The 26,855-nt window shown below is 40.8% G+C and overlaps 1 protein-coding gene and 1 long non-coding RNA gene across 3 annotated transcripts in view; one reads left to right on the forward strand and one right to left on the reverse strand.

The window, feature by feature from the left end:
• Positions 1-26,855, forward strand: part of TRPC4 (transient receptor potential cation channel subfamily C member 4) — a 60,011-nt gene that overhangs the window by 10,388 nt on the left and 22,768 nt on the right. For both annotated transcript variants that reach the window (XM_081845791.1, XM_081845792.1), the window contains exons 2-3: positions 706-1,110; positions 18,118-18,636. In XM_081845791.1, the coding sequence (XP_081701917.1) occupies positions 733-1,110; positions 18,118-18,636 (897 nt within the window). In that variant the 5' untranslated portion in view covers positions 706-732. The remainder of the gene's footprint in view (positions 1-705; positions 1,111-18,117; positions 18,637-26,855) is intronic.
• Positions 1,308-3,407, reverse strand: LOC309332675. The gene is made up of 2 exons (XR_014152294.1): positions 1,498-3,407; positions 1,308-1,462 (listed from the first exon to the last, which is right to left on the reverse strand). It is a non-coding gene; the product is annotated as an uncharacterized lncRNA (long non-coding RNA).

Below are 26,855 nucleotides of genomic sequence, written 5' to 3' on the forward strand. Positions count from 1 at the left end.
TATTTTATTTTCAGTCTTTATTTTTAGGAGGTAAAAATATTGCCCTGAGACTACACAGAATTTGAGGAAAGAAAGGTTACTGTGGTAATGGCCAGGTGCTTTCCTTTTAACAAGGCCAACTTTAAAGGATATAAATTTAGAGCAACAGCATCAGTACCAGTCAGCAGATATTTCAGTACATTAATGAAATGATTTCAAGTGCATCCCAATAGAATCCTAAACTACAATATGGAGCAACCTTGCAATGCTTGAGGGCCTAAACGCAAACCTTATGTTGCAGTCCCAACAAATATTGACTACACGGTGTAAGACTTGGGCTTTTGTTTGGTTCTGAATTTTTCTTTGCAAGAAAAATGTTTGTATTTTCAGGCAAAGGCCACCTGAGTTAACTCTGCATAATACTTATCAAATACTGTTCTTGGTTAAGCTCTCTGGCTGTCTTCGGTCTATTATGTAATTCAATTAAATCATATTAATTCATCTATTGTTTTTCAATAATATCAAGATAATACATAATGCTATGTACATAAATTCATAAAACCAGTTAAGCTTCTGTGATCTAAGTATTTATGCAGTTTTTCGTCTTCCTGTTGCTAAACATGAACACAGCCATTTCTGTGAAATTCCATTGCTATAATAATAGTGTACTCGCTATATTGTGCTCCAGGAATGTTCAACTGATGTGCATTCTCTTTTCTATTGCAGAAAGACATGGTTAGGCTGGTGTGAACTATGGCCCAGTTCTATTATAGAAGAAGCGTCAGTGCCCCTTACCGAGATCGAATCCCGCTACGCATTGTACGAGCTGAGTCTGAACTCTCACCTCCTGAGAAAGCCTATTTGAATGCTGTGGAAAAAGGAGATTATGCCAGTGTGAAGCAAGCCCTAGAAGAAGCAGAGATATATTTCAAGATCAATATTAATTGCATTGACCCCCTTGGAAGAACGGCTCTTCTTATTGCAATAGAAAATGAGAACCTGGAGCTCATAGAGCTACTTTTGAACTTTAACGTCTATGTTGGGGATGCTTTGCTACATGCCATCAGGAAAGAGGTAGTTGGAGCTGTTGAGCTGCTGCTAAACCACAAGAGGCCCAGTGGGGAGAAACAGGTATTTTCCAATGGAAGCTTTTTGTCTGTTGCTAATTGCTGCTCTAAGTCTCTGTATGTGTGGGGAGGGGGCATCCTTTTCAGGATCATGGTTGATGTAGAAAGGCTTAAACCTCCTCCCATCCTGCAGGAAATTAAGGGAGACTGTGCCTCAAATGTATTTTTTAAAAAAAACAAAAACAAAACAAAAAACACACAACCCAATTGCCTCATGTGGATGCATCAAATGGTTAGGCCTTTGAAAGGTTTGTATTCCTAAACTGTTCCGAAAAGGCCAGTTGTAAAGATCCTAACCCTTAGTGGGAGACAGCTGTGCAGTAACTGAAAAGCACCTGGAGGGACGCATCTGATCCCTGACGTAAGGTTCCTGTGTGATAACCAGACACACATATCTGACATACTTGTCTAATTAATGCATGAAAGGTTTTAGACCAAAGATTAAGCTGTCTTGCCAGGCTCAGCTCACCTTTGGAGGAACTAGGTTATCAAGCCTACTGTTCTCTCCCAGCCTACCTAAGAAGAAGAGGTTTTGAGCAGGTTGCTACAGCTGAGACCACATGGCTCTTAAAAGCCATTACTGTGTTCCAATACCAACAATTAGGAACCTACACCATTGGAGCTAAGCCAAATTTTACTGCCTGTGCAACTCTTTCTGAATGCTGTATGGAAAAACACATGAATCTGACCTTTGGAGAGTTTGTAAGTAAATCATTTTTAACTTACCAATTGTGTGGCCTTTTTCTATGTTAAGGCAAGAATTTTGGAACTCACAAGGAAAATTTTAAAGGTCTATTTCCATGATTTGCTTTGTTGCATATTTTGTATTTTTAAATCTCTTTTTGGGTTCTTTCACCAAAGTGTACTTGCCCTAGACTTGGATCTTGGCAACCAGAAAGTCTCCTTTCTATATACAGTGGTACCTCAGTTTACGAACTTAATCCGTTCCAGAAGTCCATTCTTAAACCGAAACCGTTCTTAAACTGAGGCACACTTTCCCTAATGAGGCCTCCCGCCGCTGGTGCCCTTTTACCATTCGGCTTCTATTCTTCGACCAAGGTAAAGTTCCCAAACTGGGACACTACTTCTGGTTTTGTGGAGTTCGTAAACCAAATAGTTCGTAAACAGGGCTATTCTTAAACCGAGGTACCACTGTACCTATATTTTCCCTTGCCACCAGCAGTTCCCAAGCCCTGCTTTAGAGTATCTAGTATCCAACATTTGTCCAGGTCCCCTTGTGCCTCTCTGTTCCTGCTTCTGATGAGAATAGTTTGGATGTCAGAGCCCTTGGGTAAGAGTCAGCCAATGAGGCAGGAGGAGAGAAGAGGCTTAATATGCAGAAGTGGACAGCCTGCTGTGCCACAATGTGTGTATCCAGAATGGCAGTAATATCATAGGTGAAGAGTGGAGGATTATAGTAAAGTGCTATGCAAAGCTGATAGGTGCTCTACTCCCTGAAATGTTGAGAAAGGTGTGGTGAAGGCAGATTGGTAAGTGAGATTACTGCAAAAAGTAGCTCTGAGGTTGCAGCAAATGCTGCTCTGTGTCAGTCAGAAACACTGGGAAGAGTCCTAGCAAATAGAAAATCCGAGCATGTATAGAAGGCAAGAGAGATAATATAAGACCTGCACCCCTGAATGATGTGCTAGAACATTTTTGTGTAGAGATTAGAAATAGATGTAAGTTTCTGGTCTTTTCTTGTCTGCTTTAATTTTCATACATTATCAGGGCACTGTTAAAATATTGAAATGAACAGCATATTGAAATGTCTGGGGGCATTTCACAATGCATAAGGTATCATTTAATTACACTATCTTGTTCTCATTGTGGATTCAGTAGTGAAAGAGAAGTAAAACGTATAATTCATTTCTTCAATAGCATAATGAGAGCTCATTGTTGTATTGTGAAAGCATTCAATGTATCATCCCTGTTTTTGCACTGCTGCAATGCTATGCAGTCTGAATGAAAGGGAATAATCAATTCCCCTTTGGAATTCTCCCCCCCCCCTTTATTATCTTTCCATTTTTGGAAGAGAGAACAGGAGAAATCTCTGTATCCTCTTCTAAATATTATTCATACAGAATACTACATTGCTTGTTTTGTATCCTGTAATTTCAGACCTCATATATTCTTCTGTGACTCAAAATTCCAGTAATAATTCTATATAAGTAAAACCTCTCCCTAAGAAAGACCCCAGAATGAACCTTACCAAAGCTGCAAAATTCCTGAATCACGTTGTTGTTGTTGTTGTTGTTGTTGTTGTTGTTGTTGTTTTTACTGTCTTTTACTTTTTACTTTGCTCTGGAGTTATGAATGGGCTCTGTATATGCCACAATTCTGCAGGAGTGCAGGAAGAGCTCAGAACATGACATTGAACATATAATTTCTTTATGAAATCTCAGAAGCTAGGAGGAAGGACCAATCTGAATAATAATTCCAGTAGATGGAAGAGGGGCTTGAATTATGTAAAAACAGCAAACATTGCAGAATACATTATGCATAAGAGAAGATATACAAATATATTAATTTGCTTATTTAATACATAATATAAAATCCAACTTTCCTTGGGGCACAGTTTGGATTGCAGAAAGTTAATTTTTTTTAAAAAAATACTGAGTTACATACTTCTCGGTGCACAGAAACGGCAGATAATTAAACTTAGTACAAAGCACATAGCGCAATTCAGCCACAGTTAAGCACATTTAAATCATTCCAGTTGGTGCATTAATGTGTGTTTACATGTCTTCCATTGACATCAGACTGACATATAAATGCTTGTATTTGTCTGGATTATGCCCATTTTTTTTTTTAGTAGGATGGAAACAAACTATGAAACTTCTCTCATATGAAATGCATTCTGAACTCCACAATCCTTATAAAGGATGGACCACTCTCTCTCTATATTTTCATCCCTGAAAATTACAGCTCCAAGGTTTCAACCAATCTTAATCTTGCCTGAATATGGGATATTTTGGATGCATAAGTCCGACTTGTGTGAATGTGTGAGTGAAAAGGGGGAAGCGTCTGTTTGTACCTGTGGTCTGTGAGAGGTGTGTGTGTACAAAAGAAATATGAATATGTTAGCGGTGTGTGTGTGTGGTCTGTGTGGGAGATACGCACTTAGGCAGAGAGAAAGGGAGAGATGTATGAGTGATATGTATATACTGTATATGACTAAGTGAGGCATGGATACATCTGTGGTCTGTATGTGAGTAGTGAATGTGCATGAGGAGGTCTGAGGCTCCTTGTGGCGTGGATCCTGGAGCAGCTGCTGTAGTTGCACCATTATAATCCTGATTTAGTCTCATACTCAAAGTCATGCAGCTTCTCTATGTATAGAGAAGGCTCCCTGTTTCAGGCATTATGTTGAATGCAATGACAGCAATAATGGGAGCAGGAAAACCAGTATGAGTTTGAGCATGGGGCTAAGCACATGACCCTGAATGTCCCCTGAACACACTTTCCTTCTACCTGAGAGTAACATGACTCCTACACACCTAATTCATATCAGCAACTCCCCTCACAGGATATGTGTGTCATCCTCCAAACTTCATTGGTCAATATACTTGCATCAAGGGACAGATATACTTGCATAGATATACTTGCATCAAGGGACCATCACAGTTAGTTTTCTATATTGGCAAATAAGTCTTTGTTCGGAGTTTGATTCTATAATGTCTCTGGTATGTAGCTAGATAATTAAAGAAGCATGCTAAAGTTGTAACAAATGCCGCTCTAGAAAAATTAGAACTGGTTCATAGCAAGTGCACATAGAAATGGACTCGGGAACAAACATCCAAGACCAAAATAAGTTAAAATACTTCCCTTCACAAGCAAGAATAACTCAGAGTTCCAGCACAAAGAATGACATGCAAATAGTAGCAATATATCAAATCACAACATATAAACAACACAGAACAAGGCTTTGCAGAACTGAGACACTTGATCTTTACAACAGCTTACCTATCTGAGTGCAAACAAGTTTTGAGTTACTCAGAGAGCTAAAAAAATGTTCAAAGGTGATATATATATTGCACAGTTTGATGTGTACAAAAATGTCTGATTTATTACACATATCATTATTTATGTTCAGAGTTGATTGCTGGCTAGTGCAACTAAATGAGAGAAGGAGGCTATGTAAATCAAAGCCAAAAAAAGGATATCAGGCTATATCATAATACTGCAGTAAATCCCAACTATGAAGTGAGCTACATATTTCCATATGTCATATATACTTTTAAGTGTTGGGTTTGGGCTGGCTGGCACTCCTGAACCCAGTGTTAAGCTTCTCTCTTCCCATTCAAGCAACAAAGCCTAGAAGTCCTACTTGCTGTTGTCACTTGCAAATTTCAGCCTTGTTTGTCCCATTCTTATTAATGGTGGGTGAGGGAAAAACAACCACTTTGTTCTCCATATGCTCAGTTGTCCTTTGTTGTGTGGTTCCCAAGTGCAAACCCCATACAAGGGATTTTGACAGGTGGGCAGCTCCACCTACCTGTCAACTTTATCCTGCAAGGCTGATACTGATAAGGATCAGGCCCTTCAAACCAAAAAGGTTCCCCACTGCTTACACTGAACAAAATAATTTGATTTGTTGCAAACTCTAGGAAACAGTAGTGAATTGGGCTCGGAACATGAACAAGTAAGTAAAGTGTTGAGGAGGTTAGCTCACTTTTCAGTGACTATTTGGTTCTGGATACATTATGGATATCTGTAGGTAAACAAAACAACACAAACAAAACCTTGCACTCCATAGAGAGCTGGACTGAATGTTAGTAAGTTTCAATTTCTTCCAAAACAAAGACACCATCCCAAAAAATATTTGGAGTAGAATAGCCACGTTTTTTCCATTCACTTTTGATGGAGCATCTGCTTAACAGCTCCAAAATAAATGCAAAATTTATTCAGATGTAGATAAACTATTGCACTGTTTTCTTGACCCATAACATTGCTCTTAATCATTTCCTTCTCGGTGACTTATAGCTCCCTTCTAGAAATCAACTTTTGCACTTTAACCCTCCCATTTGAGCGTAGTGCTGATAATGCCAAGGTCATGGGTTTGATCCCCATATGGACCACCTACATATTCCTGCATTGCAGGGGGTTGGACTAGATGACCCTTAGGGTCCCTTACAACTCTATAATTCTATGATTCTATTGCTGTTTTCAAATAGCATTGCCTTTATAGCCATTGTAATCCACTACCTCATAAGTTGCAATGTGGGGAGGAGAAAATTATGAATGGGAGTGCAGTGGAAGGGGGACAGAATAATTAATTCTCTTTTAGCACTACGGTTTCTCCTTTGCCTGCTGCTGCTGCTTTGGTAACATTTTACTCCTTGGCTGCTTCATTCGCTTTCCTATATTTCTCACACGAAGGACCACTACCAATCAGGGATTAAATAAAAGAGGGTAATACCACAATGTGTAAATACACACTGCATTACTGTTTTGTATTTTATTATTGAAAACTTTTAACCATTTTAAAAAAGATTTTTGTCCACCACACAGGCATTCTGCTGGGTCACCTTGCCCAGAATTCCTTGCTCTGAAGGACTCCTGGCCCTTTCTCAGTGAGACAGAGGGAAGAGGGAGCTTGGGGCCAAGGTACAGCCAGCACAAATGCCACATTAGCCACAGCAAAGCACTAAACATTCCAGGGTGTGTGTGAATAAACAGGGTGATGGCATCGATGCTACCTGTCTCAGGCAGACATTCAATGTTTTGTACCAGCTCTGACCTGCAGCTTTGCTCTGATAGATGCCACAGACTTTGTAGACATGATTTATACTTCCTTCTTGTTCTAATAATAGCTACTATAGCTACTTTATTCCCCTGGGTGGGTGCAAGATGGAGAGAGAACAAACAAAACTCAGAAGCATTTGCAGTGATTAAGGTGCTGCACTACTTTGCAGTGGTCTGTACTCCCATGGACTGTTCCATCTTTGGCTGTGCTGCTGCAATGGATCAACTGTTCTGGGGATGTTTTCCAGTCACTTGCTTCTACGGAGTGTTATTTCTATGGAGAATTTCAAAGGCACTCATCTTTCATGGAAACACTGCCCAAACCTTCCCAGATTGCTCAAGCCCAGATTTATTATTTATATTTAGTGCACATGATCCTGGATTTCATGACCCTGAACCTGAACAACAGCCAGAACCCTGGCACAAAGGAGGAGGAAGGAGCTAGCTCAAGAAGACCAGTCAAGCAAGCAGTGAAGATGCTGAACCTGAGCTGAAGTTCTGTGCCATGCTTTGGGAAGCAGGTGTAAGACTCTGACAGGGTCCTAGAGCCCTCTTACTTCCTTCTCAAAGCTCAGTAAGCGCTTGCCCAGCTTTGGGAAAGGAAGCAGGAGAACTGGGAACCAGTGGTGCTGCCCTAAAACCATCTCTGCCTTACATCAGCTGTAAAGAAGCTGGAAAAGCTGACATGATTAGCCTCTTAGCTCATTATTAATGTTCATGGAAGAAGCCACAGAGAGAGAGGTAGAAGGAATAGCTCTTTTATAGTCTGCATCTCTGGTTGTTTTTACTTTCCGGACTGTTTTATTGTCGAACAAAATGAACAAGTTATAACATGCTTGAAGATCTAGGTATCAATTAGTGTTCATATTTTCAGCGAACAATCTAACTTTGTATTGATTTTACTATAGTTTAAATGCCATCTAGTGTTTAAATGAGGCATTTCATTTTTGAAATGATCTTTGTACAATTTAAATCCAAGCCACTAAGGCCAATCTTTATAATGTATTTTGCAGCTATTTCAATTACAACCTATTTTACAGTTTATGATTGGGATTATTTTGCCCTGTAGCATTAATTACCTTTTTTTAGCCAATAAGCCACTATTTATTATAAGTACTTTGCCATATGACCTGGTTTTATTATTTTGGATCTCTATGAAGTTTTTAGTATGACAGAGCCCAGTTTTTTCTGCAGCAGCATTAGAAGTTCTATTCTGAAGGCCCTGGATGGATTTCCATCTAGTTTGTTATCACAACACAGATGACTCCTGCATCTATTCTGTTAAATTATCACTTCATATGTTGCGCAAGCTGCAACACTACATTAACAACAGCAATATTGTAACACTTTGCTACACAAAACTGCCACTAGCAATGACTTGTTAGCCCTCTTTGATAGGTGAGAGTACAGCAATTTGGGCAATGCCCAAGTGGTTCAAAATTTTAATCCCATCTTGGCCACACTTCATTGTGTTAAAATGTGTAGCTTGCCCCCACATGTCTGCCAGCCGAGATCCATTTAGGCAGAAATAACAGGGCGTCAACCTGGGGTCTTTTGCATTCAGAGTTTATGCTCAGTCATTGAGTTATAGACCCTTAGAATCGCACTGTGCCATTAAAATTAGTGACTCATGTCCTGCAGGCATGGTTGGAGTCAGTTCTGGATTGACACAGAAGAAAAGGTTCAAACAAGCAGGTTCAGAATATTGTATTCAGATGCCTATATTTTCTCCAGTAGTCCATTACTTTACTGAAGTATTCTCAACTGGCCTTCTTTATTACTTTACTTTTAAATCTACCTCCCCCCCCCCCCCCCGCCACTAAGGCCCTCCAAACAGCTCACAATAAATATCTACATAATGTCACACACTACCCCAATCTCTGAGTGGTGCAAGATTCCAGGGGTCCAGGGTCTTTGTTTCCTTTGGAAATGAGACACAGCGGAGACTTTGTGGTGTCCTTTTGATATATGGCATATATATATATATATATGCAACCTGAGGCTATGATGTGGGTTGGGAGGGGGCTTCCAGCATTGCACTTTAAGAGGGTCCTGTGTCTTCCATTGCTGCAGCCTTGGATTCAAACTGTCAGTTCATATTGTGTTCTGACCGTCCCCCCTTCAGGTTGCTGCATTTAACAGACTGCAGCCACTTTCCCCCCAGGTCACATAATCACCCCTGCAATCCTGAACTTAGCTCTGCTAACTCCATGGAAGGAGGGGCTCCATCCCCTTGCTGTCTGGCACAGCCTATATCTTCCTAATGGCTCTTCACCTTCCCCTTGTTCTTCCTGATGGTTCTTCTCCCAGGTGATTTCCTGAATGGGAAAGCTAGTTTGGCCTATATTTTTCCTAAATCCAGCATCTGGCAGCCCATTTCAATACTCCAAGCATTGTTTGAACTCCCAACACCAATTAGACCCAGCAGCTATTAGATACAGGCATTTCGGGGAGCCAAAGCACCCACAAACCCATCACAATAACAACAAAACCCCAGTAAAATACAAATCCATTCAGCAGGAAGATAATGTTGCATCCATTTGCAAAATCCCTTGACCTACTGTTCTTATTTTTGAAGATGGGTGAACAACATTAAATAGAAAATTAGCAACTTTGCAGCCAGTCCTCATTACAAATTAAACAGATTCGTTATTCAAGGGCAACATAACAATGGTTTCTATAGTGGTGAAAAGCACAGCTATGATGAAGATTATCCACTAGTTGGCCTCCTGATGAATATGTATTATTTTTGGAATTCTATTATCTTCTCTTTGTTATGCTTTTCGCACATCCTGCTGGCAACTGGAGTTGTGATAATGTAAGAAATTAGCTACTTTGCATGTCAAATATTGCCCAGCTGATCACACATTATTTTTCCCTTGACAGAATCCGTTGCATGTGGCAAAAACAGCAAATTTAGGGCATATACCAACATGTCTGCAGTAGCAGGATTTTTTATTTTTTTTATTTTTAAAGAGAAAATGAGGGGTGTGTATATTCACATGTAAAAGAGGAGATGAGTGCTTGCCAGGAATCTGAAAAAGCTGTAGAATATGCTAGACTGCTGTTGAAAGTCATGCCCAATTACCTGGAACAAGGGTTGCCAACTTTTTCTGGGCAAAAGGGCACATTAGGAATTTTGACAACAACAAGAAGAATCTTTATTACAGCCATAGGACAGCGAATTTTGTCAAAATGTTGTAAGTCACCAAGTGGCTGTCAGAGGCATGGCATAACACAAAATGGCTGTCATGGGAATGTGATGCAACATAAAATTAGAGTACACTTACTCCTGCTGCTTCACTAACCTACAGACAGCCTAATGTTTCCTGTAGAAATTTAGCTGTGTTCTGCTGGTCCTGATTGGGGAGATCACACAATATGGATTTCACACACAAACCCATGAGCGTGTGCACACACAGATGCTGTTACTGTCTGATAACAACAAGGATCATTCCCTAGTTCCAGGAAATATACATGAAATGGGTGCTCCTCCCAGCAGTGGATTTAGAATAGTTCAGGCAATTCCCTCTCACAGGGCACCAAGCTGAGGGGGCACAAAACAACAATAGCAATATTGCCTATATTTACATGGGGACCTACTGAGAAGATCCATAAAAAAGCAACTCTACCAAAGGAATTATTGCGAAAATAAGAAATATTTGGGTGTGAGTGCACAAGATTTTGTCCTTGCTCAGGACCCCATATTACCAAAGTCTGCCCCTGACATCACATGCACATGACAAGGCCCCCAATGTCGGTTGGAACTCTGTGCCTCTGATGTACAACATCCATCAACTGAACTTAACCTTCTCTAACTGAACAAGCTAACAAACAGCCTTGCTTTTAAGATTCTATTAATCTTACAGATACAGTAACATAGATCATGCTGTACGTGAGCAAAGGGGTTGCAGAACAGGAGAGAGAAGGAATAGAAACAGGGATGATCTATGTAGAAGGAAGAGTTGATAAAAGCTAGTAGAGGGGGGAGAAGGGAAGGGGGTGAAAATGGGGGTGCAAAGAAGGTTGGAAAAAGGGAATAGTAGACACAAGAATGGGGGTTGAGATGAAATCAGGGGCATGAAAGGGTCTGCAGAATAGGAGGGGATGGTGACTTCATAATTGGGCAGAAGGTGGAAAGGCTGGTTAGTTTTCATTGCAGTGTGCAAGAAGAGGAAGATGCAGGAGGTCACCATGAAGGTGGCTTGTGTACAAGGAGGTGGGGGTGTTGCACAAAAGATGAGGAAGAAGGAGGGATGGGTTGGTGGGGCAATAAAATAGACATGGCTTCACAAATGGGCTTAAGAAGGTGAAAAGCAAGCATTACAGTTGCATGGGGTGAGAAGGGCAAGCCCTAGGGGTTTAATGTGATGGGGAATGGCAAGAGAATTGGCAAGTGGAGTTGACAGGCATGCGATCTCTAGTATTAAATAAAAATTTACCTATCCTCATCAAACCTGACTTCTGAACTGTCAGGTTTATGAAATAAACTTAACCCCTTGTTATATTCATTAGATATCTGCCAACCTTCTGCAAATTTATCTTGCCTTAGCCTTTTTTAAAGTGATGTCCAAAAACATAGCCACATTAATAATTTAAAAAGCAGCTGGAGGTCAGTTAGTGGCTACTAGCCAGAGAATCTAAATGAATCAATATGCTCAGAAACAGTATACCTCTGGTGCTACTTTTGAGGATGATTACCAGAGGAAAATACTTTGAAAAAAATAGAAATGAAGAAATTTAAGATTATTATTATTATTATTATTATTGTATAGGCACAGTAAACAAAGAGAATTTTCTTCCAAAAGAGCCCTACATTTGCTAATCAATTAAAGGCTGATTTGCACAATACAGTGGTACCTTGGGTTACAGACGCTTCAGGTTATCCGCTAACCCAGAAATAGTACCTCGGGTTAAGAACTTTGCTTCAGGATGAGAACAGAAATCGTGCGGCGGTGGCGTAGTGGCAGTGGGAGGCCTCATTAGCTAAAGTGGTACCTCAGGTTAAGAACAGTTTCAGGTTAAGAACAGACCTCCAGAACAAATTAAGTTCTTAACCCGAGGTACCACTGTATATTTTGGGCTACATGAATCAGCTGCAGTATATAGTTGAAACTGAATAAATGCAGATGTAGACTGGGCAATTATGCATATGGTCAGAAATGATTGCTTTAATCTTAATGGCATTTTTCCTAACCACCGTGAGAAATTGCTGCTGAGCATGTTACCTGATGCACACATAATACAGATGCCCACACAGGCTCCCTCCATAATTGGGATTACCCTCAAATCAGCTTCCACAACCATCTTGGAAATTGCTAGAAAAATTGCAGACAGCCGCAGACACCTTGGGGTGAAAGACTAAAGTCCTATATGTGTGCTTCTGCAGGAATAATGGCATGAGGGAGAACTGGGACAACATTTTGAAGCTCCACCTCCCTCCACCATGTCATGTTCTTGTTTTCAGCCCTTCATGTGCTTGAGGGCAGAACTGTGAAATGGGGCACCTCCTATATTCTTAGAGCTTCCCTCCACAGTTTAGAACCCCTGCTTTAGAGGTTTGCCCTCCAACTCACGGAGGGCTATAAACAGGGCAAAAGGGATGCACCAGAGGGACTGAGGCATAACTCTGTGCCCCTGATCTCCCTTATCATGAATACCAAACAGGGTTTATTTGCTGCTGCCCTCTGTATTTCAATTCAGCCTTCCTTTTTAGAAGAATGTGACTGCAAATATTGTAAGCAAAACAAGAACACTTCATTCTGACAAACCTATCTGAGAATGCTCTCTGGAATGTCAATAACGTTCCCCCTTCACACTAAGACAGATAGGTCTTTATTTATGATGTTATGCCAGGGAAACAATCATAATTGAGGAGACTGTGAGTCACATCCAGATATACAGACCCATTTAAATTCAGCAGATGTATGAACATGGACACATAAATAATGACAATGTATTTGCCTTCTTTCGCTATGCTCCTCCTACAAGACTTTGGGAACAGTCTATATGCTATATACTGCATCACAATCTCCTGGGCAAATCATGACTCTACATTTCTACAGCACCTCTTCTCTAGAAATCTGACCTCTTGAAGCTTGAATTATTTAAATGTCTACTATGCACAGAATTAAAGCACATGGTTCAGAACTTGTATTTCCCTTGCTTGTGGGATTACTCTGCTGCAAGTGACAAAGGCAGAGATGTCAAACTGTTTAGCAACGTTACACAGACAGGGAGAAGGGAAAGTGTTTTCAGTCTTCATTCTGCGCTCAAATATACCTTTAGCTGCCTGTAGCTGCTTTCCTGAAATTTCCAAGATAATGAGAGCTCCAGGGTCTATGTCAGTTTTGCGAGGCGGGTGGACTTGCAAGAATTGCTAAAACTAACGAGTTTCTCTGTATGGGGGAAAAAAAACATGCATAAACCTGAAGCCAATCAGATTAGTACTCTAGTTCTCAGTGTAGTCAGTTGCCTGCCAGAATTACTTCCTAAGATACGGTATCTATGCAAACAATTCAACAAACTGAGCACCTCAAACTAATTTAGGGCTAAACTGTGCCTGTGGTTCTTGTCTACCTCAAGTAAAGGTTTGAGAACCCAGCTATCACTTTGTGACTAAAGATGGATTGTCAAAGGGGATAATTTTTTTCCCTTTTACCCATAGCACTAGTTCATCATGCAGATGTTAGTTAGAAATACTGATGGACCACTCTGGTTCTTGCTGTCGGCTAGTTTTTCTGCTGCCCTGTCTAGTGTGGTGTGATTCACTTCTTTGAATAAATTGGATTGGTTGTACTAACCAGATTGCTTGTCCCAATGTTGCCTTTGCTTGGTTTATGTGGGTCCACTTTGTTCTCTGCTGTCATAATCTCCTTGATGATCTGCATATCCTGAAAGCAGAACTCACACAATACCTTTGATTTATTAGAACCAACCAAACACCACAGTGAGGGAAACTAATTTGCACAAAACTACCCTCAGGCTAAATGTGAAACAAAAATACGGAGTGATCTTTGGTCAGCAGCACCATCTCAGCCTAAATCTAGCACACAAGGATATTGTTAAGATAAAAGAAAGTAAGACCTGTATGCTGCTGTGAGCTCCTAGGAGAATGTACACATTAAATATATGCTAAAAATTAATTTTAGAAAAAACCTATATTAACTCAATGTTAAAGATGGAAGTGGGAGTGGGGGCTGAGAGCTAGTGTCTTTTCCAAGGCTGCTGCTGCTATTGTTGTTGTTGTTGTTGTTGTTATTTATTATATACTGCCCTTCATCATAAGATCTCATGGCAATTCACTAGTGAGTTTATAATTCTGGAATCCCCAATATGGTGACTATGGTGACCCTTTCATTTTTTTAAATCTGAAATTTATTCAGTTTCGCCTTTGGGTGTTGCCCAGGGCTTTTTAGGAGAGGTGGATGACATTTGCTACTATTCTGTGGCGTGCCTGCAACAGTTCCTTAGATTTCTAAATGTGCCCATAAAAAAAGGTTGGAGACTTTACTTCTACTACTACAAAAACTGACATTTCAACCCAGGACTTTCTTGCTTACACCCATGGCAACCACAGTATACCAACTCACATTGCAATGTGCTGACCAGTCTGTAATTTAATACGTTATTATGACCAGAAGGGAGAAAGGAATATTTTATGTTCATACTGGTTGAAATAACAATACACTGAAATGGAGCAAGATAAAGAAGAAAATAATTAGGAATACAATTGACAATGTCATTTACAGTAGTTTATCAAGGTTTATATACTGCTTATATTGGTTTGCTGTGCAAATACTGAGTGATTCAATCCCTTGTCAGTATTATGATTTGCAAAGTTACAGCAGGCATAATACACTAGAAGTCTATATTTTTACAATCCTAAGGTCTTAAATTTTCAACTAAGGCATCACACAAATATCAGATGGTGAGTTCTAAACTTGTAAACCCACATGGAATGTTTTGGTTCCCAACTTAGAATGTTATTCCAAACTAGTCTCAGGGTTCATTTCTGCTCCTATATTGAGTCTAAAACATTAATTGACCCTTAACCTTACAAATGGAAACATCTGTCGTAAGAGGGAAAAGCAAGAGGGAGAAGAATCCCATCATAAGCTGTTGCCAAACAAACATGTTACAACCTGACTAGAAGTATTGCAGCCCGATACTTCAAATCTGTGAAGCAATGTGCTGAACTCTGTGGTACCCAGCCTTGTGCATCCCTCCACAGCTTGTTTTTTTCTCCCAGTTTCTCTTCCCACTCATGTTTCTGCATCCTCCCCCTTTCATTCTTTCTTTTTTAGGCCTCTTCTACTCCTCCTCTTTACTTAAGGATTTTCTGCCTGCCCTGCCCTTCTCTAGAATTAGAGCAGCTGAGCCAGTGACAACCCAAGGCCTTTCTGGCTCCCCAACCTCTCCAATATGCAGGCTTCACTGTCACCCCTACCGCTTATGCCACTATCACAAAACCCCGAGAATAGTGTTTCTCAAACAATGGGCTATCGTCCACTACTGGGCCTCAGCATTGTTCCAAGTGGTCCTTGTTTGGAGTATATTTATTTTTGTTTATTTATTTTGTGCTTTTATCCTGTAATTTTATGTTGTGAACTGCCCCGAGATCTTTGGATAAAGGGCAGTACAGTGGAACCTCGGGATGCGAACGGGATCCGTCCTGGAGCCCCGTTCACATCCTGAACAGAACGTAAGACGCAACTGTGCGTCTGCATGTGCGCGGGTCGCGTTTCGCCGCTTCCGCGCATGTGCGTGATGTCATTTTGACCATCTGCGCATGCACGTGTGTCGAAACCCGGAAGTAATGCGCTCTGTTACTTCCGGGTCGCCACGGAGCGCAACCTGAAAATACTTATCCTGAAGCGTATTTATCCCGAGGTATGACTGTACTGTATATAAATTAACAACTTACTCTAGTAGTTACGTTAAAACATAGAGTGCAACTCTATCCATTCAAGTAAGTGTGGCATGCTGGGTTCAGATGCTACTTTGCTCTGTACTTTCTTCCACCACTAGGGGGAGTGTGTTCTTTTCCCTACAGCTTTACATTTAGGTTGAACACATTGGTTCTTTTTACCATGATTTCTGAAAATGCCACAACAACTTTCTGACGACTTACAGAGCATAAGAGTTGACACAGTCCTCACTCACAGTTTCCCAAAAACATTTCTCTAATCTGCATTGTTTCAAAGGCAAATATAATGAGGAAAAAGACCTGCATTGTTAACTGAGAGGAGAAATTACCATTCTGTGGCTTGGTCAAGGTGCAGTTTTGACTGAGATGAGAATTTCCTTTTGTTCTTTTGTCTCTGTTCCTTTGAGACAGTGAAGAACATGGCTGATTGATGTTCTATGACCTTCAGTGGTATGGTGCCAGAGAAGTTAAGTTTCAAACTTGTAGAGCTTTGAAAAACAAGCCAAATCACATGCAGTGTGTCAGACACCTTCAGCTTTAGTAACCCTGAAGTATGCCATGAACAAGGAAAAAAATGATTCTTTTTGCCTCACAGCAAAGGAATTTTGAACCGAAGTTCATTTCTTTATGTTACAGGTAAAAAGCCAGCAACATTTATAAATTATAAAAATTTACTTTTGCTGACTATGAGCCAACTGTCTTCTTTGAGAGGGCCTGCTTTTATCAAAGAGCTCAGAAGTCTAGAGAAACTGTTGAGCCGTTCATAAGAGACCTTAATTTTTTTCAAGGAGCTCCTCATAGGGACACAATATACAGTGATATGCACCCGATGGAAGACTTAACTCTTTGCAAGACTATAGAGACGTCAAGGAAATCAGGGGCAACCAAAACTCAGGCCAGGGAGAGGATTTTTTATGCAATTGAAAATATATGGCAGCTGCTGCATTTTCTTTTAGATACAAGGAAAGCTTAAGTCAGATTTAAAAGATTTATCCTATTGTAAATGGGTGGATATGATATACACCATGCCAGCACCAATGTTCCTAACAAAAGGGAAATTTTCAAGACAGAAGGAGGAACAGGGCAAAGCTACTCCCTCCCTAGTTCATTGATAGTATTTCTTGAACCATTAGTAACAGTAGTGAGACAAGAAGAAACTATAAGTGGAATAAAGTCTGAAGGTCCTGAATGGAAGTAAATGCTTACAAATATGGAGAAATAGCTGAATTTAAAGTGAATTTAGCTAAGAACTAGCCTAAGTTTAATTGGGAGTGGTTGGGGGATTTTCAGGTATGGAAAAGGAATGAAAGGAATTCTGTCATGACTGGGCAGAGGTCCATTCAAACAAATAGTGAGGGAAATGCAGGATTGTATATATGAGAATCATTTCATATTCACACCATCAGTAAGTGATTTAAAAATAGCACCTGTGCACTATAAATAGCTGCTTCTAAAACGTATCAAGTCTCCTCTGATCTGTATTTACTGACAAAACAAAAACCCTCCTCACACTGTTTTATTTCTCTCATCATTTGTTGGGAGCAATTACTGTAAAAAGGCAAAGCCAGGTTCTGTTCTTCCTTATAGAAATGGTAGGAGCATTACCAGGAGACAATATTTGCTTCCAGACTATATACAGTATTACAGTAGGTAAATAAGAAGTACAAAACAAGCATTTGTCTTTTGGGGGGAGGAAGGTAATGATATCTCAGAAATAATTACAGTGACACTAAGAAGGTGAACAAACAGGGAATGCAAAAATATTGAAATTGAGGAATAAAAGAGCAGCCAGCCTAGTGTTTTTCCCCTCACTCTCTTGTTTCCTTTAAGACTGGGATTGATTCTCTCCAGTCAAAGCAAGCCTTTTAGATGTTAGCAATATATGAAGAGGGGAAGCAGGATATCCCGACCTCAGGGCCATAGATCCTGCCACACATTTGACTGAAGATGTCTGCAAAGGGGAAGCCTCCTTACATAGAGATGAGTGCACATAGGCTTCCATGTGGTCAGGAAACCAGATTGCGCAAGGTTTGGAGTAGATTTGGTATCATCTGCATGTGGATAGCACCCAGCTCTATTTCTCATTTTCATCAGATTTAGGCAGTACATTGGAAGAGCTTAATCAATGGCTGAGTCACTGGAGGGCAGCAAATAAAGTGTAGGTCAGATAAGATGGAGATGTTGGCAGGTAGGTAATCTATCCAGTTCAGTTGTGTTCTGGATTGGTTTGTACTACCCAAAAGGATAAGTCTTCGTATGATTATACCTTGATATCTTGTACCTTGAGCTACAGATAACACCTATTCAGTATAACTGTATTCACTTCCCTTCCCACAGGTACCACCCATTCTTTTGGATAAACAATTCTCAGAGTTTACACCAGACATCACACCCATTATCCTGGCTGCCCATACAAACAATTATGAGATCGTAAAACTTTTAGTACAGAAAGGTGTTTCTGTTCCGAGACCGCATGAAGTCCGCTGTAACTGTGTGGAGTGTGTCTCTAGCTCAGATGTGGACAGCCTTCGCCATTCCCGATCCAGGCTCAATATCTACAGAGCTCTTTCAAGTCCGTCTTTGATTTCCCTGTCAAGCGAGGATCCTTTTCTTACAGCTTTCCAATTAAGTTGGGAACTTCAGGAACTGAGCAAAGTGGAGAATGAGTTTAAATCTGAATATGAAGAACTATCACAGCAATGCAAGCAATTTGCAAAAGACCTCTTGGATCAGACACGGAGTTCCAGGGAACTTGAAATTATTCTTAACTACAGAGATGATAACAGTCTAATAGAAGAGCAGAATGGTAATGAACTTGCAAGACTCAAACTGGCAATTAAGTACCGTCAAAAAGAGGTAAGTGTATAGAAGAATATTTTTCTGATTTAATTGAAATAATGTATGAGATAGATGATATGCCCATCAAATGAGACAAATTGCTGTCAAGGTCTTTTGTTCACCATATTGTCTCAATTTAGAAAAGGTAATGGGCACATTCGGTTATTAGGCTCTTGTGATACGAGAAACTGAAATATTGCATCATATAAGAAATCCAGAAGTACTGCTGCTCATGTTTTCTCATGAAAAAAAAATCCTGTTAGTATATCTGCCTGACGTTAAGCTCTGTGGAAAGACAGAAGTATTTTCTGGTTCATTTTACAGCCTAGAATTCCTCCACAAGCAGCAATGTGCATTACTGCAAATAGTTGCTTCCTGTAAATGTGTGGAGGCTTTCATGATGATGTAATAATGATAATCAAATCAGTGAAGGTATAGAAATCAGACAGATGGCACTGTGTTGGGTGAGGAAATGGAGGCTACTGGTAGGAACCTATCTGACCCAGACACTAGTGAGATCCCTTCAGAGGAAGAGTCTTGGCCCCCTACAGACTCTCTTCCAACTGAAGACTTGGAGGTAGAATCATAGAATCATAGAATCATAGAGTTGGAAGAGACCACAAGGGCCATCGAGTCCAACCCCCTGCCAAGCAGGAAACACCATCAGAGTACTCCTGACATATGGTCGTCAAGCCTTTGCTTAAAGACCTCCAAAGAAGGAGACTCCACCACACTCCTTGGCAGGTAATCCAAAGGCAGCCTGATGTACCCCACTTCAGAGATGTCTAACTTAGGCTACCCAAGGACCCCATGCCAAGCTCTGCCACGATCTCTGATTCTCCCCCTCCAGCTCTCATAAGTGAAAATGGCAGCAGAACCAAACAGGAAGCCCAGAGTCGCAGGAAGAGTGCTTTATTGCCAGGATCTACTTGGGTGACAATCCAGCTTAAAGGAATGACCCAGCAAAGAACCTGTTAGAGGAAGAGCTGGTGGTGACTGTGCAATTCTTTGGGTCTTCTCTGAACCTTCGTTAGGTTAACAGCTCCCTTTTGAGCTCATTAATGTTCTTCCAGCTCCCTCTGTCCTGTTCTGGAACTCCCTGGCTCAGCCCTAGAGGTTCCTGGCTCAGCCCCTGCTTCAGCTACCACTCTGACTCCAGCCTTCACATCAGGTGCTGGTCATGAACAACTACTTAGAAGGGTTACGTTCCTCTTGGTTGAGCCACAATAGTCCAGTAATTCAGTGAGAACAAAACGACTTTGAAATAATAATAGTAATGGGTGGCTTCCAGCAGAATATTAAAAACAAACTTCCCTAAACAGGGCTGCCTTCAGATGTCTTCTATAAGTCCGATACAGTCGTACCTTGGCTTTCAAACAGCTTTAGTTCACGAACAACTTGGAACTCGAATGTTGCAAACCCGGAAATAGGTGTTCCGGTTTGAGAACTCTGCCTTGGAAGCCGAACATCCAGCGCAGCTTCCACTGCTTCTGATTGGCTGCAGGACACTTCTGCAGTCAATTGGAAACAGTGCCTTGGTTTCTGAACATTTCAGAAGTCGAACAGACTTCCAGAACGCATTCTGTTCAAAAACCAAGGTACGACTGTAGTTGCAAGTATGTCTTAGAAAATTCTATGCACATTTAGTAGGAATAAGTGCCACTGAGGTAAATTGAACCTATTTTTGAATAAATAGGCTGCACCAAACAATTTACTTACTGAAGCTGAAAAGCATAAAGAAGAAATATAAAAAATATTATTAGGAATGCAGTAATGCAGTTCTCAAGGGGAGCAATACCTCCTTTATCACCTCTTAGACTCATTCAGAAAGTTCTGATTTTTCTGCTTCAAGCACTGAGTGAGTGAGACTAACTCCAGCCAATTAGTCTATAAAGGGATTTGGATCACCGTGCTAGTCACATGATGCTTGAGATGATAGCCTGTTTTGTTTGATTCAAAGTTATTTTTTTATCATAACTGATGAATTTCCACATGTTGATATTTTAATCACACCCTTTAGCATTGATTTTAATTATTTTTGAATGCTTTTAATAGTTGTTTTTAACTGATAATAGGAGTTTTTTTGTAAACCACCTCGAGGTCTGTTTGCTTTTTATAATCAAGTGGTATATAATTTTTAATAACTAAGTAAAAATAATTCTTTATAACTAGAAAGTCATGTGAAGATAGGTCCAGGAAGATACTGTTCGCAAATCATGGAGCTTCAGTATTGCAATGTAAACACAGGGTTAGGGTATCCTGTTTGCCTCATAGCACATGGTTCTACTCAGATAATTTATTGTGTAACACGAGAATATTTTTAGATTATATTTTAAGATTTTCAGACATTGCAAATAGCTAACATAAATACAAATATTTTTAAAGCAGAGTTCATTTAAAGAAACAGTCCTAAGATGATATTTAGCTATGCGTGTGCATTGCTTATTTGGTTGTGCCACCTTAACATTTTATGCTTTATAACAAAAGTATAACCAAGTTAGAAAGCCATCATAACAAATGTGATATTGCAGAGGTTTCATTTGGTCTTTGATACTTCGTCAAAGCTGAGCAATTTCCTCAAGCTCCATTTTAACAGATGGCATTCTTTGCCTTTTAATTAGGTGTTACCTGAAATCAGACTGTAGGGAGGAGGAAACTAATTATGGCTAAGATTCCAAGAACCACATGACTACCAATTCTGCAGCCCCAAGTGGGCTTTTAGAATTGTACTTTTCTAATGCCACTCCATCATCCCAAGCAATAAAATTCCTTTAAAACTGAGGCATATTCTCACAGCAGTCTGTGATTAACCCGTAGTGGGAAGAGACTGTTCAAAAGTATGTGTGGAGGGAGTGTAAAAAGCTCCAATGAGAAACACACAAGCCAGGAGGGGTGACTGTCTCAGCCTGCATCTCTGTTTGGATTAACCTGCCTGTTTCTATCCAAACAGCTCATCTGTTGCAACAATTTGTAGATCAATTATGGATATGTAGCCATTTTCTGCTTGCACAGAATCCCATCACATGAGAATTCCAGACGAACCCTAGATTATTTTTTGTGGAGTCCGTTCCATCTGCCTTTAATGTAGCATATGAAGAATTTACTTCATAAAGCTTGATTTATGCAATGAAACACTGCTATCCAATTCATTCACGCATATATTTTTTTTTAAAAAATGTTTTCCTCTGTTTTGTAAGAGCACTTCCAGAATATCTGTTTATTGAACATACATCCTGATTTTTTTTGCAGGGAGAGTAGATGATATTGGCCATTTAATGAGTATTCATTCCAATTGGCTTGCGGGGAGGTTTGATGATGTTGTGTCAAAGCAAGTGCCATCCCATTTGCATTATTTTTCTTTTCGCGAGAAGTCTGAATTTGGGGGGAAGCAGACTTGTTGCATGCAACCTCCCAAACAGCTTGAGTTGCACAACCTGAATTTGCCAGTCTGAGCAACTCCAGACAGATGTCTTATGCCAGGTTTATGCAGCAATAAGCACTATACCCTTTCAGTGTGGATTTATAATGTATTTGTCTGACCCTCCTCCTGCTACATTAATGTTTTCTAATACTCCTGCATTATTGACTCTGCACTGGCATCTTCCAGCAATTCCAAGGCCATTTTTGCACCCTCACCATCCACTCTATTGACCCTCCCCCTCTACAGAAGTAGAAGTTAGATGTGCTGTATGATACCATGCTGCCATATCACTGTGCTTTTTCCAAGCACCAGCAGTAGCACAGCTGTTCTTTTCTCTCAGTCTGCAGCAATAAGTCTGATCTCTTCTTCCCTCCCTGTGCCCTGTAGCTGGGCAAAGATCTGGCATCTGGAAGGAAGGGAGCTGGGAAAGAAGGAGGAAAATACATAAATCATCAGTTGCCTCTGTGTTGCAATGGCACACAATCACCTCTCTAGTTTCTCTCTTGCTCTGCACACAAACAGCCACCACATTGTTCTGCGTTTAAGCATACACCCATCTCTGAGCAAAACAAAACCTTAAGAGGCTAAGCCAGTCACAAAGCTTCCCTTTGATCACCCCCCTGACACAAGTGGAGCCACCATAGCTGCCAGCAAGCAGCGAAAAAGAGCAGGTGGGCAGCAATTTTATCTCTCCCCCATCCCCCTTTTAAGTAGAAGTTATTTGCAGAATGGCAGCATGCCAGCACCATACTTCCACTTTTACAGTTTTAATATTCAGGCTGTGATTACTGTGCTAAACCTTCACTCGGTTCCACAAAAACAGCATCAACAGGAAGCATGTGGGAGTAGCTATTTCACAAAGAAGCAACTTCAATTCGGCACATTGCCATAATACCATAGCACATCAGTAGTTAAAAAAGAAAAAAGGGAACATTTCTGGTATGAAAAGTTTAATGATATGTGCCAAAAGTTATGGATCACGCACAGATTGCTACTTATGCCATGTGACCATCTCATCAGTTTTAAAAGTACAAATCAACTTTAATGTGGGAGCACTTGTGACTAATGCAACACCATTAAGAGGACAAATCCTCAATAACAATGACATCAGTAAAAACAGTGCGTATCCTCAAGGGCTAAGGTCCCAATCCCAGGAGGCATAAGCCTTTCACCAAATTAGTCAACAGAATAGTCAGGGTTGGTGGTGCAGCACAGTCCAAACAAACCAAGGTCAAGCACAGGGAATCAGTCTAGGAAACAGTCCAAGATCAGTAGCATAAGTTCATCAAGCCGTGGGAACTAGACTTAGAAACAAGGTTGTGTTGTTTCCAGCAAATGAAAGACTTGGGAAGGAGACATTATGTTCTCTTGCCTCCTGGACCACAGCCTGACCACAGTTGATGTTAGTTGCATACTCATGTGTATACCCCTTGCTCATCAGTAGACCACTGACTTTGGGTCCATAGATGCACACTGTAATGTTTTCTTTAGCCTTGACCCAAATATTTTAGCACCAGTGTTCTTGAGAACTGATGGGTGGTGCTACCTTCTCCTTTGATAGCTCCAGGGGTTCTCCAGCAGGTCCCAACCTGGAGGACCCCTCAAGGAGATACTCGGCATTGGTTTCACAGGACCCTGCTAGCTCCTCAAAGTTCTTGACCGCGTGGAGTGTCTGGTTGATCCTTCAAGGACCTCATGTCTGGTACCAGGTCAGGGCGAGATATAACAGTATGTGATGGAATCCCACCAGAGAATAGCTAATCTGGAAGTGCCCAAAGTCTATGAGTCTGTCCCAGGGTATGGTGGAACAGGGTTGACCTCCTTCGTGCCAATTATTTCACATTTTTGGCTTTTTGCTGTATGCCTTTCTATTTCCAGCCCCATTGTTTTTGTGGGATACTAACAAGTTGTAATAACTTGACCTAGGATTGATTTGCTCTCCTTATCTCCAACATGTTGTCTGCACAAAGAGAATTATGATTTTAACAACACCTACTGGAAGAAAAATCAATATACCGGTAGATAAAAAGCAGCAGCAAATGAGTCAGAGCCAACAGTTTCACCATATGTGGCAATTAGGAAGGAGTTAAAAGTTGGCAAGTTAGGGAAAAATTTGTAAGGATGGTTCATATTCCAATAAATATAGAAAAGTGTCTTCAATGAATTTTCAAAGTGACTGTCGACATGGAAACAGCATATTGCTAATAAAAATCCAGAAATTTTATATTGCATTTACAGCAAAGGATTGAGTTTTCATTCTAGAGTGCAACTGATGTGGATTATCCAGCACCCCCATAAATACAAAGGTCTCCCATTTAAGGATCAGAATCAAGATGCAAATTGAGGAAAAGCTGTCATTGAGGGCACCAGTTAAGAAACAGTTCCTGGGGAGAAGACTGAGCTGAACTCTTCTTTTCTAGTGGTTGCCAAGTTTGTAACAACTGGTTTAGAAGGCATTTTAATCCAGTTCTTACGTGGTAGTGGGCTGGAATTTTATTTCATTTCATTTATTAAATTTGTATAATGCCCTTCCTCCGTGGCTCTCAACATAAAAATATGAGATTAAAAACGAAACAAAATACATAATAAAAACAAGAACAAAGACAATCCATTAATCCCATTCCCCAACTTGCATAGTGATGGGAAATTGTGGAGGAGAGATCTGCAGAACTTGGATTCCAAAATGGACTCACCCAATCTGATTAAAGTGTATCCAGTTTGGATCACAAGTCCACTTTAGAAGAGTGGTGGAACATCAAGCCCTGAGCAACTGGGAGACTTCTGGGAGCCATTATAAGAAGGATCAGTTGCAGTACGCATACATGTTCACCTTTTACTTTATATTGTGCACAAATTACTTTTTGTTGTATCATTTCATAGTGAGAGAGATAAAATGCATAAAATAAGCACAAACACTGCCTGCCTACCCCTCTCTATTTTAAACTTTTTTTTTTTTTCCTTTTTAGAAGGCTGGCTGCATTGTGGTCTTGGAAATGCCTTGCCCATGCCAAGCTGCTTCTCAATTATTGAGGGAGCTCTTTTCAGCTTGCAGACTTTACCCAAAGGAACTGGGAAAACACATAGCCAAATGTGCATAAGAAATAGCCACTTGCCATCCACATCTTTCTAGAGCAGGCATGCATCTGTGCAACTTGAGCAGAGTCTAAATAGCCATCCCACTGCTAACAGCGGTGAAATTAATGCTGACTTGCCGGAAATGTGGATCAATGTTCTTTTTATTCAACAAAAGCCTAAAGAGAAAATAATGCTGTGTAGGAGATATAATATTTAATTACCAGAGAAGTGGATTCAGCAAAGCAAAAGATACTTGTAAATAGCTCACCTCAAGGACTGCATTAGCACATTCTTTATCATTTGCCAGAAGCCTATGCATGGCTGAGTTACTCAGAATTTGACACTAAGCCAAGCTAAAAATGTGATTAGAGGCGGGAATTATTTGACAAAATATTAATACAGTGGTACCTCGGGTGAAGAACTTAATTCGTTCTGGAGGTCCGTTCTTAACCTGAAACTCTTCTTAAACTGAAGCACCACTTTAGCTAATGGGGCCTCCCGCCGCTGGAGCATGATTTCTGTTCTCATCCTGAAGCAAAGCTCTTAACCCGAGGTACTCTTTCTGGGTTAGCGGAGTCTGTAACTTGAAGCGTCTGTAACCTGAGGTACCACTGTAACTAGGTGCTGCAGCTCTGCTTGCCACCCTCACCTACTCCTTTACCCTTCCCCCATCCCTTCCTCCACCCTCCAGTCAGTGGCAGAGCTTCATGCTCTGGCACCGGGGGGGGGGGAGGGTAGAGAACAGGCGGGGGCGGGGCTGGCGTGCATCCTGGGGGCGTGGCGCCCAGTGCAGGCAGGGGGGGGGGCAGCCACGATGGCATTCCACTGGGATCGCGCTGCACTCCCCCCACACTCCTCTTCCTCCGCCAGTGCCCTCAGCCACCCCCTATCCCCCCAGAGTTTGCTCCAAGCCCTTCCTTTTCCCTCTTGAGTTGCACCCCTCCCACCCTGCCCCCCCATCAAAGAATGGGGAGGTGCTTCACAAAGCGGCTTGCTAAACTGCTGTGCGAAATGCCTCCTCTTCCATTAAACCCTCCTGTAGCCACGTTTTGTGGAGGGGGTAGGGCTTCACAGTACCTCCCCTCCATTAAACAGCTCACCTGGGCCAGCCAACTGTACCTATAATAATTTATAATAATAATATTTTTTATTTATACCCTGCCCTTCCCGGTTCCAAATCCGGGCTCTGGACAGCTAACAACAAATTTAAAACACTTAATTGTAAAAGCAGCATAAAATGCAGTATAGAAACATGAATAACAATAATATTCAAAGTTCAGAAATCAATTTAGGGGAAATCCATCTGATAAGCATTAGATAATCACCAGAGCTATTGCCGCAGTTGTTGTGACTCCCTACTGTATGCAAGAACTGCAGAGCATGATGACAAGTTGGAGTTTTTTAAAAAAAATATTAATAAGGGTTGTGTGTTAATTTGTTCAAACCAGGGTCCTAGTTTTGCTCGAACATCAGAAGTCGAATCTTTATGTATTTCATTATATACAAGCAGAAAACATTGAGGCGAGTTAACTGGTCAGCCTCATTCCCCCTCCTTTGGCCTGATTCAGTACCTAAATTAATTTCAGCCTGAGATGGTTTAAGAATGAATTGTGATTCTTAAACCAGGCCTTTCAGATAGACGTCCCCAACTTATTTTTGAATTGGTTGTTTATATTTATAAACTACAGTTCTGGACCATGTACAAAAGGGGATACACACACACACACACACACACACACAC

Source organism: Podarcis erhardii (genome assembly GCF_964252035.2).
Source record: "Podarcis erhardii genome assembly, chromosome: 17".
Classification (NCBI taxonomy): domain Eukaryota; kingdom Metazoa; phylum Chordata; class Lepidosauria; order Squamata; family Lacertidae; genus Podarcis; species Podarcis erhardii.